The sequence below is a fragment of the Salmo salar genome, chromosome 13 (assembly GCF_965601325.2).
Source record: "Salmo salar chromosome 13, fSalSal1, whole genome shotgun sequence".
Taxonomy (NCBI): Eukaryota; Metazoa; Chordata; class Actinopteri; order Salmoniformes; family Salmonidae; genus Salmo; species Salmo salar.
The window spans coordinates 38344854-38362417 of NC_138303.1; the positions used below are offsets into that span (position 1 = coordinate 38344854).

The 17564-nt window shown below is 40.2% G+C and overlaps 1 protein-coding gene across 4 annotated transcripts in view; it reads right to left on the reverse strand.

The window, feature by feature from the left end:
- kdm5bb (lysine demethylase 5Bb) overlaps positions 1–17239 on the reverse strand; it is a 42890-nt gene extending 25651 nt beyond the window's left edge. The window contains exons 1-9 of one of the 4 annotated variants that reach the window (XM_014136224.3): positions 16888–17239; positions 11482–11559; positions 9725–9847; positions 6183–6353; positions 4862–4918; positions 4458–4598; positions 4054–4153; positions 3690–3790; positions 1577–1735 (exon numbers count right to left, since the gene is read on the reverse strand). In XM_014136224.3, coding sequence (XP_013991699.1) covers positions 1577–1735; positions 3690–3790; positions 4054–4153; positions 4458–4598; positions 4862–4918; positions 6183–6353; positions 9725–9847; positions 11482–11559; positions 16888–17040 — 1083 coding nt within the window. In that variant the 5' untranslated portion in view covers positions 17041–17239. Of the gene's footprint in view, positions 1–1576; positions 1736–3689; positions 3806–4053; positions 4154–4397; positions 4599–4861; positions 4919–6182; positions 6354–9724; positions 9848–11481; positions 11560–16887 lie in introns of all 4 variants that reach the window. The other 3 variants (XM_014136223.3, XM_014136222.3, XM_014136221.3) reach the window with 3 other exon arrangements.
- Positions 17240–17564: the final 325 nt, after the last annotated feature.

A 17564-nucleotide genomic window follows, 5' to 3' on the forward strand; every position in this document is an offset into this window, starting at 1 on the left:
AGGACTATTTCTCTCTATACGATTTGTATTTCATATACCTTTGACTATTGGATGTTCTTATAGGCACTTTAGTATTGCCAGTGTAACAGTATAGCTTCCGTCCCTCTCCTCGCTCCTACCTGGGTTCGAACCAGGAACACATCGACAACAGCCACCCTCGAAGCAGCGTTACCCATGTAGAGGAAGGGAAAAAACTACTCCAAGTCTCAGAGCGAGTGACGTTTGAAACGCTATTAGCGTGCACCCGGCTAACTAGCTAGCCATTTCACATCGGTTACACCAGCCTAATCTTGGGAGTTGATAGGCTTGAAGTCAAACAGCACAATGCATTGCGAAGGGCTGCTGGCAAAACGCACGAAAGTGCTATTTTGAATGAATGCTTACGAGCGTGCTGCTGCCTACCATCGCTCAGTCAGACTGCTCTATCAAATCATAGACTTAATTATAACATAATAACACACAGAAACACGAGCTTTAGGTCATTAATATGGTCGAATCCGGAAACTATCATCTCGAAAACATAACGTTATTCCTGTTACATTGCACAATCTTCAGTGTTATGTCATAATTATGTAAAATTCTGACAAATTACCCAAAGTGTTGCATATACCCTGACTGCGTGCAATGAACGCAAAATGACAATTTCACCTGGTTAATATTGCCTGCTAATCTGGATTTCATTTAGCTAAATATGCAGGTTTAAAAATATATACTTCTGTGTATTGATTTTAAGAAAGGCTTATGGTTAGGTACAGTCGTGCAACGATTGTGCTTTTTTCGCAAATGCGCTTTTGTTAAATCATCCCCGTTTGGCGAAGTCGGCTGTCTTTGTTAGGAAGAAATAGTCTTCACAGTTCGCAACGATTTTAAGAAAGGCATTGATGTTTATGGTTGGAGCAACGTGTACCTAAGCGATTATATGCAACGCAGGACAGGCTAGATAAACTAGTAATATCATCAACCATGTGTAGTTAACTAGTGATTATGATTGACTGATTGTTTTTTATAAGATAAGTTTAATGCTAGCTAGCAACTTACCTTAGCTTCTTACTGCATTCGCGTAACCTCGTGGAGTGCAATGTAAAGCAGGTGGTTAGAGCGTTGGACTAGTTAACCGTAAGGTTGCAAGATTGAATCCCTGAGCTGACAAGGTAAAAATCTGTCGTTCTGCCCCTGAACAAGGCAGTTAACCCACCGTTCCTAGGCCGTCATTGAAAATGAGAATGTATTCTTAACTGACTTGCCTAGTTAAATAAAGGTCTAAAAAAAAAAATAAAAAAAATAAATATATATAAATCGGCCAAATCGGCGTCCAAAAATACCAATTTCCGATTGTTATGAAAACTTGAAATCGGCCATTCCGATTAATCGGTCGACCTCTAATCTATATGGCACTATTTTTTGGTTCTTAAATTAAACTGGTTTTCTTTTTTTATTTATCACAATTTTCTTTAACCAATTTTGGTCTTTAATGCAAGGCCAACAGACAAGTTCCTTACCTTCTCCCCCTTCCACTTGCCTCTTCCATTTGAATGTGGTTATTGGTGTGATGAGGTGACTAGACATCACTACTCACTTGAGCCAGGCACTTGGGGCACCTCCAGTCTCCTTTGGGGATGTCGTGTAGAGGGGGTATGAGACAGAAGGTGTGGTAACTAGCGTCACAGCCATCACACAACAGAAGACGATCCTCGTCACTCCCGCTGCCACACACCAGACACATATACAGGTCCACCTACAGAAGAGGGGGGAAGAAAGTTGTTTAATATAAAACTAATGAATAACCAAAGGGAGTACAATTCAACTTTTGTTCACATAATCACATTTTTTCAACTTCCTATACACTACCGGTCAAAAGTTTTAGAACACCTACTCATCCAAGGGTTTTTCTTAATTTTTATATTATTTTCTACATTGTAGAATAATAGTGAAGACAAACTATGAAATAACACATATGGAACCATGTAGTGACCCAAAAAAGTGTTAAACAAATCAAAATCTTTTATATTTGAGATTCTTCAAAATAATCACTGTTTGCCTTGGTAACAGCTTTGCACACTCTTGGCATTCTCTCAACCAGCTTCACCTGGAATGCTTTTCCAACAGTCTTGAAGGATTTCCCACATATGCTAAGGACTTGTTGGCTGCTTTTCCTTCGCTCTGCGGTCCTACTCGTCTCAAACCATCTCAATTTGGTTGAGGTCAGGTGATTGTGGAGGACAGGTCATCTGATGCAGCACTCTATATCTCTCCTTCTTGGTCAAATAGCCCTTACACAGCCTGGAGGTGTGTTGAGTCATTGTCCTGTTGAAAAACAAATGATTGTCCCACTAAGTGCAAACCAGATGGGATGGTATGTCGCTGCAGAATGCTGTGGTAGCCATGCTGGTTAAGTGTGCCTTGAATTCTAAATAAATCACAGACAGTGTCACCAGCAAAGTACTCCCACACCATAACACCTCCTCCTCCATGCTTTACGGTGGAAAATACACATGCAGAGATCATCCATTCACCCACACCACGTCTCAAAGACACAGCGGTTGGAACCAAAAATCTCCAACTTGGACTCCAGACCAAAGGACAAAATTCCACCGGTCTAATGTTCATTGCTCGTGTTTCTTGGCCCAAGCAAGTCTCTTCTTATTGGTGTCCTTTAGTAGTGGTTTCTTTGTAGCAATTCGACCATGAAGGCCTGATTCACAGTCGCCTCTAAACAGTTGATGTTGAGATATGTCTGTTACTTGAACTCTGTGAAGCATTTATTTGGCCTGCAATTTCTGAGGCTGGTAACTCCAATTTATCCTCTGCAGCAGAGGCAACTCTGGGTCTTCCATTCCTGTGGCGGTCCTCTTGAGGGCCAGTTTCATCATAGCGCTTGATGGTTTTTGCGACTGCACTTGAAGAAATGTTCAAAGTTCTTGAAATGTTCCGTATTGACTGACCTTCATGTCTTAAAGTAATGATGGACTGTCATTTCTCTTTGCTTATTTGAGCTGTTCTTACATTTTACATTTGAGTCATTTAGCAGACGCTCTTATCCAGAGCGACTTACAGTAGAGTGCATACATTTTATTACATTTTTAAATACTGGCCCCCCCCGTAGGAATCGAACCCACAACCCTGGCGTTGCAAGCGCCATGCTCTACCAACTGAGCTACAGTGGGACCATAATATGGACTTGGTCTTTCACCAAATAGGGCTATCTTCTGTATACCCCCCTACCTTGTCACAACACAACTGATTGGCTCAAACGCATTAAGGAAAGAAATTCCACAAATTAACTTTTATCAAGGCACACCTGTTAATTGAAATGCATTCCAGGTGACTACCTCATGAAGCTGGTTGAGACAATGTAAAGAGTGTGCAAAGCTGTCATCAAGGCAAAGGGTGGCTACTTTGAAGAATCTAACTTGTAAAATATATTTTGATTTGTTTAACACTTTTTTTGGTTAGTACATGATTCCATATGTGTTATTTCATAGTTTTAATGTCTTCACTACTATTCTACAATGTAGAAAATAGTAAAAATAAAGAAAAACCCTTGAATGAGTAGGTATTCTAAAACTTTTGACCGGTAGTGCATGTTACACAAAAACATGTCAAATGTGTTCTGGTGTAAATACGTTATACTGTTGATAATCAATTTCAGAGTATTCTCTCTCAAAAGAATGGATTAAAGCCACACTTACTACACTCACTGCAGGAGGTGGGGCATCAATACTTGTTTTTTTCTTATATCGAGACTTGTTTTTGTCTGCCTCGCTCACCGGCTCGATGGGTTCTTGTTTCACTAGAATGGGAATGTCTTTTTATGTAAAGAAAAATTACATATGATGAGCATAATGAGGAACATCAGAGGATTTAACTAATGAATTACCCATGGTGTATCTTATACCCTAGCCTGAACATCATACATTAACTTCCAATATTCACTCTTAAAATGCATGGCCCAATACATGGATTGAGTAGTATACAAGTGTATAGATATTGGCACCGATCACACATATTGTGTCAACCCTTCTGTGTTTAAAGTAAAGCCTTGTTAGTACTGACCTGGCTCGGGCTTGGCAACAAAAGAGCCCATCCTCCTCCTCAGATTTGGTCTGTTGTTTTCACAGGGTTCAGTTCCTGGTTCTGTCTTCACACAACCTGACTGTGGGTGGAGAAATAGAGTTCTAGTTAACTACAGTAAATACCACTAATGATCTTACAAAGTTTATATGCAATAGAGAGAAATGTGCCAATGCATTCATGAATAATTGAGAACACCCATAAGGCTTTAGGCAAATTACATTCAAATTGGCTTTCTTATGCAACTCCTCCATTTTGTGACTTAAGGATTTGAAGGGGATAGAGTAAAGTAGATGGTTACAGGGTAGCTGTGCAATCTGAATTACTGGTTTTAAGAGGAGTTCTTCTGACAAGTGTGTGTGGCTCTGTACGACAAGGGCATCCACCTCAGCTCTCATCCGCTTTGCTCTGTGGGCGCTGTTGCAGCAGGACTCAGTTGGCTCAACAAAGTGCTGCCTCTCGGTCAAGTCAGGGGGTTTACACTCCTTGTCACTCGTGTCAACTGGCAGGGTTGGCTCCTGGACAAACTGCAGGCATATACAATGTAATGTTATACAATACATAGTTAATCCATTACAAAATGTAGAATAAACGTACAACCAACAACAAATCAAAAGACATGGCACACATCTATGGCAGCAAGGACACCCAGACTATGGCAGCGGTGCACAGACAAAGCACTATGAGACCATTTTAAACAATGAATGGTTGTATTGCAGTCTAACATTTCTGTGTAACCAAAAATGTGCTATCTGTTAATTCTTAGATAATAACCATGAGGCAGACATACCGTGTCAAGTTCAGGAGCAGACACTAAACGCATCAGCTTGGATGCAAGCTCTGGTGCCTAAAGCAAGAGAGAGCTTCCAAAGTTAACAACAACGACCCAATCTATGTTCACTCTGTACGCTTTCTCTACAGTGTTCAATAAATGTATTCAATATTGAAAACGATCCTCACTAGACATTAGACAAACATACTTCCCGCATAACAGCAGTAAAACTATGGTTGAACAGTGCTCAACTTGCCTACAGATGAGCCAACCAAGCGCTTAATAAAGCATTAGCTGATTCATAAAGCTCTGAGTGCAATGTGAATAGACAGACAGATTAACCATGAGTGTTAGGCAGGGGTTGGAACCTATTCAGGGAACAGAACCGAAAACCAGAAAATAATTACATTTTTTGAGGAACAGAACCAGAACTGAGAACGAAAGTGGTCTATACTGTTCTGGAACAGAAACATTATTTTAAAAGCATGGGAACCAGTTAATAATGTTCTGGTCCTTTCCCCCCCCCCCCCCCCACAGTCCCACAAAAAAACGCAACTCAAACTTTTTTCAGTGTCTGCCTGCCAGCTGAAAATGTTTGGCAGTGTGTGTGTGTGTGTATAGGCTACCTTCCCCTCCCTCTGAAGCATGCATAGTCTACTGCAGCTACTGAAATTTGAGGTGTGATTCAGAAATCAATGCTAGTTAAGGATACTATAGTCTTCCTGTTTCACAATGGATGTATTAACTACAAAAAGGTAAGACGTATTTTGAATTTGTTGCCGCTCTGCACACACAAGCTTGTTAGCTAGCTCTGGTCTAGCTCTTGAAATCTCTAGGCAGCATTATGTGTAATGTATTGAAACCGAGAGTCATGACCAAGGGCTAGCTCTGGTCCAACGTTAGTTAAGCCAACTCTCTGAAGTTCAAAGACATTCAAAGTTCCTTCATAGAAGTCGCTCGTCAGTAGATATAATTCTGTGGGCCTAATTCAGATTGGCCTAATGCAAGCCATAACAACAAGATGGCCAGCATGTCATGTCCAGCACTCTCCTCACCCGCAAAATTTTAGTTGCATGTCGCACACTACACTTGTCTGTCCAATGCATGTACATAGCTTGCCCGCTCCATAGAAAGCTGCTCTATCCATTGGTCAACTAATTTAAAGTTGAGTGAAATGTAAAGAAGAACGATATAAACCGTTACTTTTTGGGGGTTTGAATTGGTTCAGAACTTTATTTTGCTGGTCGGAAACAGTGGAATGGAACGTAAAAATATAATGCTTATGTTCATAACGAAACGATTGGAAAATAATTGGTGTTGGGGCATCTGTCCAACTTACCAGGAGGTTGGCTCCACTCTGGAAGAGGTTGTAGGGGTAGAGAAGTCTCTCATAGTGTGACCGTAAGTGAGAGCCAACAGCCTTGCCAGGAGCAAAGCCCATCTTAAGCGCAATCGCCGTCCAACGTCTATCGCGACACACAATATCAAATCCGCCCTCATCTGCAACATTCTGAAATAAAATGTATAAAAGTTAGGTAGAGTCAGTGGATTCTGTGCAATGCTATCTAAGATGGAATAAATGTATAATAGTTTGAAACAACGCTAAACACTAGTGTCATGACGTTGCCCTCTTTGAGTACAGCGAGCACAGTTGACCCCCCTCACCCTCTACCATCCCCCTACTTCTGCACCATCTCCCTCTGTCTCCTACACCCAGGCTGCTGTGGTCAGAAGGCGGTCGTAAATTCCAAAGGGAATGTCCTGCCTCATGGCCCCAGTTTTGAGACAGAGTGAGGTTTCATACAGAGACAAAGGAATTCTTCCACCTCACAGGACGGGGGAACCGAACGACATTTATGTTCTGGAGAAGGTATAAAAGATCGGTGAAGAATCCAGCTACGAACTGGTCTGTTTGGTACAATGTTGTGAAACTCAGAGACAATATTGCCATATTACCATAATAATGTTTATATAATAGCCTCAGCTATGGGACTTACATCTAAATGGTTGTATCAACTGAATGAATAAGGATAAACCTATTTGGAATATGTTGAGATGCTATGTACTGATGTTAATGTGACAGAATTGTATTTCTGTTCAAAGCTTAACTAAGTCACCGGCACGCCCCCAGGGACACAGACAGGACAGGGCGTCATGTGACAGCCTTTTCTACATTCAGTATATGAACCCCCACCCAGGGTTTCTTTCTTTAGACCAGCTTACCTCGAGAAAAGAGGGCTAAGGTTTGACCATGCATTCCTCTACTGAACTTTAACCATACCACGTGGTTAACCTGTTTGGGCTAGGGGGCAGTATTGAGAATTTTGGAAAAAATATGTGCCCATTTTTAACTGCCTCCTACACCAACTCAGAAGCTAGAATATGCATATTATTGTTCAGGTTTGGATAGAAAACACCCTAAAGTTTCTAAAACTGTTTGAATGGTGTCTGTGAGTATAACAGAACTCCTATGGCAGGCAAAAACCTGACAAGGTTTCATGCAGGAAGTGGCCTGTCTGACAAGGAGTCGTGCGTCTTGCATCTGTTTATTGAAAAGTAAGGATCTTAGCTGTAACGTGACAATTCCCAGGGCTCCAATAGGCTCTCAGGACGCGGGAAAATCATGAAGGTTGACGAGGCAGCCTCAGGCTGAAACAGATTATCATCTTATTCAAGTGTCCCATTAGGTGACAATGGAGTGAGGCGCGTGCGCGATTAGCCCCCGTGGAGTATTTTAATTCGGCTGTTTAGTTTATTGCAGATTCCCGGTCGGAATATTATCGCTTTTCTACGAGATAAATGGCATAAAAATTGGTTTTAAACAGCGGTTGACATGCTTCGAAGTACGGTAATGGAATATTTAGACATTTTTTGTCACGCCATGCGCTATGCTCGTGACCGTGGATTACCATTCTGATAGTGTCTAGAACTCACGAACAAAACGTCGCTGTTTGGATATAATGATGGATTATTTGGGACCAAACCTACATTTGTTATTGAAGAAGAAGTCCTGGGACTGCATTCTGACGAAGAACAAGAAAGGTAAGAACATTTTTCTTATAGGAAATGTGATTTTGGTGAAGGCTGAACTGCGTGGGTGTCTAAATAACTAGCCCTGTGATGCCGGGCTATGTACTTAGAATATTGCAAAATGTGCTTCATCCGAAAAGCTATTTTAAAAATCGGACATATCGAGTGCATAGAGGAGTAATGTATCTATAATTCTTAAAATAATTGTTATGCTTTTTGTGAACGTTTATCGTGAGTAATTTAGCAAACTGTTAGTAAATTCCCCGGAAGTTTGCGGGGGGTATGCTAGTTCTGAAAGTCACATGCTAATGTAAAAAGCTGGTTTTTGATATAAATATGAACTTGATTGAACAAAACATGCATGTATTGTATAACATAATGTCCTAGGGTTGTCATCTGATGAAGATCATCAAAGGTGAGTGCTGCATTTAGCTGTCTTCTGGGTTTTGGTGACATTATATGCTGGCTTGAAAAATGGGTGTCTGATTATTTATGGCTTGGTACTCTGCTGACATAATCTAATGTTTTGCTTTCGTTGTAAAGCCTTTTTGAAATCGGACAGTGTGGTTAGATTAACGAGAGTCTCGTCTTTAAATAGCTGTAAAATAGTCATATGTTTGAGAAATTGAAGTAATAGGATTTTTAAGGTTTTGAAAATCGCGCCACAGGCTGCAAGTGGCTGTTACGTAGGTGGGACGAATTCGTCCCGCCTAGCCCAGAGAGGTTAAACTTTTAGACTATCGATACAGACAGAATAATAACAAGTCTTTGATATTAATTACTAGTCTGCAGCTAGAAATTCGGTATCATTGAACGCGAAGACCGACGAAAGAGCCATTCTATAATGACGTTAATGAATGTCGCTTTGAATGATCCATTCTAACCGAGAGAGAGAGAGAGAGAGGATGAAACTCTCCACCAAAGATCACGACGGCACACTGAGCGTAAATATATATATTGATTGCAATTGTTTCCGAATGAGTGAGCGTTCATGTGCAAAGGATTAGCATATCAATTGTTAATATTTATCAACTCTGTAGTGTCTTCTCAGCTGACCCTTATCACCCTTTAACAAGCCGCCATGCCGGTTTAGCCCACTAGGGCACATTCCTCTACCATTGATTTGTAACGATACCTACTGTTTTGTATGCTTTCTGTGAATTACTTAGTTTAGTAAATAAATGATTTTAAGACAATTGATGTATGGATGACTTAGTGAAGACTGGGTTCGTGCAGATAACAACAATTTACGACGTTTGGAACGAGACTGACGCGAGGTAATAATCGATCAGATATTATATCTGACAGTTATATTAGGAAAATTATAACTGTGTAATCTGAATATTTTCCTTGGTGCCCCGACCTCCTAGTTAATTACAGTTACACGATTAATCAGTTTGTCGCGTAATAATAATTACAGAGAGTTATTTGATAAAAATAAGTCTTCAGTTTTAATGATGCCCAAAGACACGACACTAGTGATGGAGAAACAAAGCTTCTTGAAACATTGAGGCTTTCCAGCCAATTGTGTCAAAAATGGTTTCATTACTCAAGGATCAACACAGCGTACACTAGTGGTACCTGCTGGTCAAAAGAATTTAGAGCAGCCAAATGTTTACACATATAACGTCCCACATGTCATAGCGTGTGGGCAGGGTAACCTTTTTGTCTTCTACCGAAACCGTTGCCAAGCCAATTAGGTAGTTGTTTGATGAAACAAAGCTTCAGACGTCATTGATCACATGATTCTGAAAATGATAATCGGCACACTGCTTTGAAGAAAACTGCTTAGTGATTTTGACCCATGCCTTGGAGCTCTGGTATCAAATCTATCACTACTAAACACCCAACCTTGTTGAGTTGATACAGGTCCAATATCTTCCTTTCCACATGAGGAATCTTCAGGGAACACCCCTGCAACTCCCAGAACTTTGCAATCTGGTCCAAGAAGTTAAGCTTAACTCTGGTCTGTGCCTAGGAAAGGGAAACAAGGGGCGATATATTAGTCACTGTAGGAATTTTTATTTAGAGAATCATGGCGGTGATAAGTGTCCTGGCTCAGCTATGTGATGCAATAAAAAAAAATGGTGTACTGAAAATAAAATGTTTCTGCTGACCGGCCCCTGCGCAAACAACCTCGGACTTTCCTTTCACCAAAGCTTCTGAAGGGGGTGATTAATAAATGGTTGGCAATAGGCACAATAGAAAACCTTCAGTGCTACGTCAACTAGACAACTGCATTGACAGGGACCCTGACCAATCAGTTTAATTCCCCTTTATAGGCCAAGGTGTCAAAGTGGTGCACATCTTCAAGGGTATTGTACATTAAACTAAAATCTAGGCTACACATCATGCAAAGTGACTTTCTTACCAATTTTCCCTCTAACCAGCGCGAGTGTGTGGGCCTGCAGCTCCCTGGGACTGCTGCGCAAGAGAAATATCAGCCCGCACAGAGAAGCCTGGGATTTAACTTTTCCCCCTTAGTTAACACTGATCAAATCAACGCAATATTAGCCACATTCAATGCAACATACCGAAATAAAACAAACTGAGCAAGACTTAGTATGCAAAACTAACTATGCAGGAGATTTTGTTGTAGGCAGAACGCATCGGATTAGGATTCTATTGCATTGACATGCAAGACTCTACACAGCCAGTACTCTACACATAACCAATCAGAGCTGCAGTAGTCCTATATGCAAATAGACCATTGCCATATATGGATCTGTGCAATTCACTTTGATCTGGACTGTGTTTACAGCATGAGGGGTCGTGAGTATTTTTAATTTAACTAGTTAAGAACAAATTCTTATTTATAATGATGGCCTAGGAACAGTGGGTTATGCCTTGTTCAGGGGCAGAACGACAGATTTTTACCTTGTCAGTTCAGGGATTCGATCTAGCAACTTTTTGGTTACTGACCCAACGCTCTAACCACTAGGCTACCTGCCGCCCCAGGTAAATGCGCTTGTTTTGAGATCAAAGTGAGAGCTGCATGTAACCACCTGTGCACATTTGCTCATATCATTTGCTAGTTAGTGAGTTATTAGCCCAGTTATAGATAATTTGTAGTCAGCAATGGGGGAGTGATTGCTTCCTACAAGAGCACAAAACCTGTACATTTCTAGACAACTTTGAAAAACAAAGCAGGTGAAAAGCTTTTTTTTACTTAAAAGGCGCAGTGTTGTATTTCTCTGTAATAATGGTATGGGAATAACACCACAACAACATTTCCAGTCACCTTGTCTGAAGGAAAAGTGGATAAACAGGTTAATGTCAAGCCCTGCATGTTTTTTTTTCAAAAGTCTCATGGAATGTAGGCCTACATTGAACACAAGTTGGCTGCTACTGTAGGCTGAATGATAGAACAGCTATTTCCATGGTAAAATGTTATGGGATGCATTTTGGTAGGCCTACATCATGATCAACTAGCCACAGTAGCCTACTTGACCACTGTCTGAAACTGTAACTTAAAGCTAGTACAGCCTCAGTGTTCATAGTAAATGCACGCTGGAAGTTGCACTGAATTTTCACAATGTTCAAGTTTGCGCTCAGCAGACCTGAAATTTGCTCAGTGTTGAAAACGTTGAGGGAAAATTGCTCCTTACCTCCAGTTCATTTAGCCTCTGTATCCGAGGAGTGAAGTGCAGTCTGTCAACATCACATGCAAATGGAGGCTGCCAGTCCTATGAGGATACAACAAAATATTATTATTAGAACGACTTAAATATGACACATAATAAATAGGTCTATCGCACAGCTGAAAAGATTTTTCAAAGTACCACATAACACCCAGCAGTATGGAGACATCATACAATAAACCAGTCATTGCCATGTATGGGACACCTGTCAGTAACAGATGTTTAGCCTACAACTCTAAGTCTGTCTATTGGTCTACCGTGGTCATGGAGTTACAGTTGGAAGTCGGAAGTTTACATACACCTTAGCCAAATACATTTAAACACAGTTTTTCACAATTGCTGACATTTAATCCTAGTAAAAATTCCCTGTCTTAGGTCAGTTAGGATCACCACTTTATTTTAAGAATGTGAAATGTCAGAATTATAGTAGAGAATGATTTATTTCAGCTTTTATTTCTTTCATCACATTCCCAGTGGGTCAGAAGTTTACATACTCAATTAGTATTTGGTAGCATTGCCTTTAAATTGTTTAACTTGGGTCAAACGTTTCAGGTAGCCTTTCACAAGCTCCCCACAATAAGTTGGGTGAATTTTGGCCCATTCCTCCTGACAGAGCTGGTGTAACTGAGTCAGGTTTGTAGGCCTCCTTGCTCGCACACGCTTTTTCAGTTCTGCCCACAAATGTTCTATAGGATTGAGGTCAGAGCTTTGATGGCCACTCCAATAACTTGAATTTGTTGTCCTTAACCTGTTTGGGATAGGGGGCAGTATTTTCACGGCCGGGTAAAAAAATGTACCCGATTTAATCTGGTTACTACTCCTGCCCAGAAACTAGAATATGCATATAATTAGTAGATTTGGATAGCAAACACTCTAAAGTTTCTAAAACTGTTTGAATGGTGTCTGTGAGTATAACAGAACTCATATGGCAGGCCAAAACCTGAGAAGATTCCATACAGGAAGTGCCCTGTCTAATAATTTGTTGTCCTTCTGGGGTATCTCTATCAAAAATACAGCATCTCTGCTGTAACGTGACATTTCTAAGGCTTCCATTGGCTCTCAGAAGGCGCCAGAAAGTGGAATGACGTCTCTGCAGTCTCTGGGCGAAAAACAGCAGGAGTTTTTGTGAGTGGTCAGGCAGGGAACAATGACACTGGAGATGCGCATCCACGAGACGACTCCATGTTTTTCTTTTAGTCTTTGAATGAATATATACGAGAAAAATAGCATAAAAATTGATTTTAAACAGCGTTTGACATGCTTCGAAGTACGGTAATGGAATATTTAAAAAAAAAAATTGTCACGAAATGCGCCTGCGCGTCACCCTTCGGATAGTGACCTCAACGCACGAACAAAACGGAGCTATTTCAATTTAACTATGGATTATTTCGAACCAAAACAACATTTGTTGTTGAAGTAGAAGTCCTGGGCGTGCATTCTGACGAAGAACAGCAAAGGTAATCTAATTTTTCTTATAGTAATTCTGAGTTTAGTGAGCACAAACTTGGTGGGTGTCAAATTAGCTAGCCTGTGATGGCCGAGCTATCTACTCAGAATATTGCAAAATGTGCTTTCGCCGAAAAGCTATTTTAAAATCGGACACCGCGATTGCATAAAGGAGTTCTGTATCTATAATTCTTAAAATAATTGTTATGTTTTTTGTAAACGTTTATCGTGAGTAATTTAGTAAATTCACCGGAAGTTTGCGGTGGGTGTGCTAGTTCTGAACATCACATGCTAATGTAAAAAGCTGTTTTTTGATATAAATATGAACTTGATTGAACAAAACATGCATGTATTGTATAACATAATGTCCTAGGAGTGTCATCTGATGAAGATCAAAGGTTAGTGCTGCATTTAGCTGTGGTTTGGGTTTATGTGACATATATGCTTGCTTTGAAAATGGCTGTGTGATTATTTTTGGCAGGGTACTCTCCTGACATAATCTAAATGTTTTGCTTTTGCTGTAAAGCCTTTTTGAAATTGGACAATGTAGTTAGATTAACGAGAGTCTTGTCTTTAAAATGGTGTAAAATAGTCATATGTTTGAGAAATTGAAGTTATAGCATTATTAAGGTATTTGTATTTCGCGCCACGCTTTACCATTGGATATTGGTGAGGCATTCCGCTAGCGGAACGTCTGTCCCTAACAGGTTTAAGCCATTTTGCCACAACTTTGGAAGTATGCTTAGGGTCATTGTCCATTTGCAAGACCCATTTGCGAACAAGCTTTAACTTCCTGACTGATGTCTTGAAATGTTGCTTCAATATATCCACATATTTTTACTTCCTCATGATGCCATCTATTTTGTGAAGTTCACCAGTCCCTCCTGCAGCAAAGCACCCCCACAACATGATGCTGTCACCCCTGTGCTTCACGGTTGGGATGGTGTTCTTTGGCTTGCAAGCTTCCCTCTTTTTCCTCCAAACATAACGATGGTCATTATGGCCAAACAGTTCTATTTTTGTTTCATCGGACATCGGACATTTCTCCAAAAAGTACAATCTTTGTCCTCATGTGCAGTTGCAAACCGTAGTCTGGCTTTTTTTATGGCAGTTTTGGAGCAGTGGCTTCTTCCTTGCTGAGCGGCCTTTCAGGTTTATGTAGATAAAGGACTCGTTTTACTGTGGATATAGATACTTTTGTACCGGTTTCCACCAACATCTTCACAGGGTCCTTTGCTGTTGTTCTGGCACTTTTCGCACCAATCTACGATAATCTCTAGGAGACAGAACGCGTCTCCTTCCTGAGCGGTATGACGGCTACGTGGGCCCATAGTGTTTATACTTGCGTACTATTGTTTGTACAGATGAACCTGGTACATTCAGGCGTTTGGAAGTTGCTCCCAAGGATGAACCAGACTTGTGGAGGGCTACAATTTTTTTCTGAGGTCTTGGCTGATTTCTTTTGATTTTCCCATGATGTCAAGCAAAGAGGCACTGAGTTTAAAGGTAGGCCTTGAAATACATCCACAGGTACACCTCCAATTGACTCAAATGATGTCAATTAGCCTATCAGAAGCTTCTAAAACAATTACATAATTTTCTGGAATTTTCCAAGCTGTTTAAAGGCACAGTAAACTTAGTGTATGTAAACTTCCGACCCACTGGAATTGTGATGCAGTGAACTATAAGTGAAATAATGTCTGTAAACAATTGTTGTAAAAATGACTTGTGTCATGCACAAAGTAGATGTCCTAACCGACTTGCCAAAACTATAGTTTGTTAACAAGAAATTTGTGGAGTGGTTGAAAAACGAGTTTTAATGACTCCAACCTAAGTGTATGTAAACTTCTGACTTCAACTGTACATTTTTCTCAATACAATGTGCTAGTTATTTTAGGGTTACAACATGAGCATTGTAGAGCATACAGCACGATTGATTCCTTATCTTAAACCCATTAGCCTAACTAACATCACCTAAAGACCAACAAAATGGCCAGATGGAATTCAACAGCCAAGAAACAGTCAGGCCTACTGAGTGAACATTCCATTGCACCAGGATATTTACATCCATCTATGAAATTACTTATCACTAATTTTAGACTACATCCAATATTGATGGATAGTTATAACCAATACTTGTCTTTTTTCTTTACCTGTACTGTTGGAGCTCGGCGCATAAGAATCAGTGTACCCTAGGATTACATCTGCAATCCTGTGCATGTGACTAATAAACTCCTATCTAATAATATATACATTATATGATTGATGCCTATTATTCATTTATGGATTCCATTTTTTGGGGTTCTGGGGCCCTTTTCATTTCAGTTTCCAAAAAGGTCACAGTTATAAATAAGTTTAGGCTACACCAAACTGGAGACTAATAAATACAGGTGATCCTTAGTTGTGGGAAGTTCGAAGTTTGTCTGAATGACATTAAAAACAACATTCATAGTAACTAATCAACCAACATTACCCGTCTCTGTAAAGTTACAGCTCTTTGGCATTACCAGTGACTAGGGTTGCAAAATTCCAGGAACTTTCAATAAATTCCCTGATTTTCACAAAATCTGGGAATTTATTGAAAAACCTGGAAATGTATTGAAAGTTCACAGAAATGTTGAAACCCTACCAGTGACTACAGTCAGACCATGTCAAAAGGTTGCCTATTATTTTTGATCTACCAAGCTAATCAATTAAAGACAAAAGTTGCCAGAAGATACCGACCCTACTGTTACGCTTGTTTACACCGAGCTGCACTGGGGTTAAATTAAGACACTGTGGAGACAGCGTGAGATATGGGTCAGAAAATGTACCTCAATGCAGGGATGGGATATTCCACTGTACTCCAAATTGTACCTTTATCCACACTGATACATCGACTAGAAGATTGAAATACTGATAGTTTTCTTAGAAAACTGCTATTTTCGTCCTCATCGCATGCTAGCTAGCAGTAGCCATTCTGGAATGGCAATGTCAGCCAATCAACTCCATATGCCATTCCATAATGGCTGCCGTTAACTAGCATGAATACAAAAAGGGCATTTTTCTGGGGGGAGAAAAACAGTATTTCAATCTTCTCAATGGGGCAGTGTGGTTATAGGTACAATTTGGAGTACAGTGGCATATCCCATCCCTGCATTGAGGTAAGTTTTCCGACCCATATTTCATGCTGGCTCCACAGTGTATTAATGTAGCCATGATTGCGTTCAGATCCCAATGCAGCTCAGTGTAAACAAGCATAAGGGTATGGTCGGTATCTTCTGCCAAAGACAAATGGTGTATGCGTGTGTATTGTTTTCTCGCCTGATGACAAAACTACGCTGATCAGTCTTGGTAGCAAGCTGCTAGCTAATGAACCCAGCTGTAAGTCTCCACGTAAATTCAATTGACATAGCTAGCTTTTTTGTTTATTGAATGCTGTTTGTTTTAAGTAACGTTAACTAGCTAACGTTAGCTGTTACTACTAACGTTGGCTAACTTGTCTTTTTACACTGAACTGACAGACTTCACTGTCGGTCATCGCACTAGCTAGTTTGACATCTGTCGTTAACGAAAGGATAATCTCACGATTTGTTAGTCAGCTAACGTTAGCTAGCTAGCACGACGATTTCAGTGATTGAAGAAGCAGTCAACATTGTCTAAGCAGGTTACGTTAGCAAGTTATTTTCAATAACGTTGCCTGCTGCAGTTACACAATGCCACTAACGTTAATTCAGTTGGTCAGGTAGCTAACGTTAGCTATTAAAACTAGCTTGATTATGAAGTTAGCTAGCTATATAAAACATTTTAATGATACAAAAGAATCAGCAGAACCTTCATCCGCCATGTTGAAAAGGTCCCTTTAACCCCCCGTGTTTGTGGTTGTCAGTCTTGTTAAAATGGTTTTAAAGAATCTGTTAAACCATTCAGCAGCTCGACCACACTTACCGGAGGCGGGCGGACCTTACAAATACCCGTTTTTTCTGCAATTGGACGGATCTTATTTATATAAGCAAAAGGATCGGCAAATTCCTCCCAGCTTGGTTCGAAGACTGGGCACTCCTGAGGCGGCTTGAACTCGTCCGGCCGAGGCTGGGTCATGGTCTTAGTCCAATCTTAGAGCTCAGACAACACAGGTAGCCTGATCACAACAGTGTGTCACCTTATCTTATGGTCTGTCCGGAGGTATATCCTTCTAATTTTCTAATGTCAGGGTCTCTCGAAGTCAATCGGGATCAACAATACGAGGCAGCTCAGCCAAACACACATACACACACAGTGAAACGAATGTTCTAAGGCAGTGACTACGTCCGCCTAAAAAAGTAGATACCATATAATTTTTCTAAAACCTCTTATGTTTGCAAACTCATTCTCTGATCTTAGACATCAATCCTACTTGCATCTTAAATATTGTAAATCAATATAGATTATAGGCTTTTATTACATGGATTGTGATTATTGTCGATTGCACCAATATATTTATAAAATGATTCCTAAATATTTTCCTATATTTCAATTGTTAATCACATACATACATGAATATGTAAATATACAACTACCCGTTTGTTTTGACACACCATTGTCGTGTTGAATTTAGTGTAATTTACACAGAATTATGTTGGAAA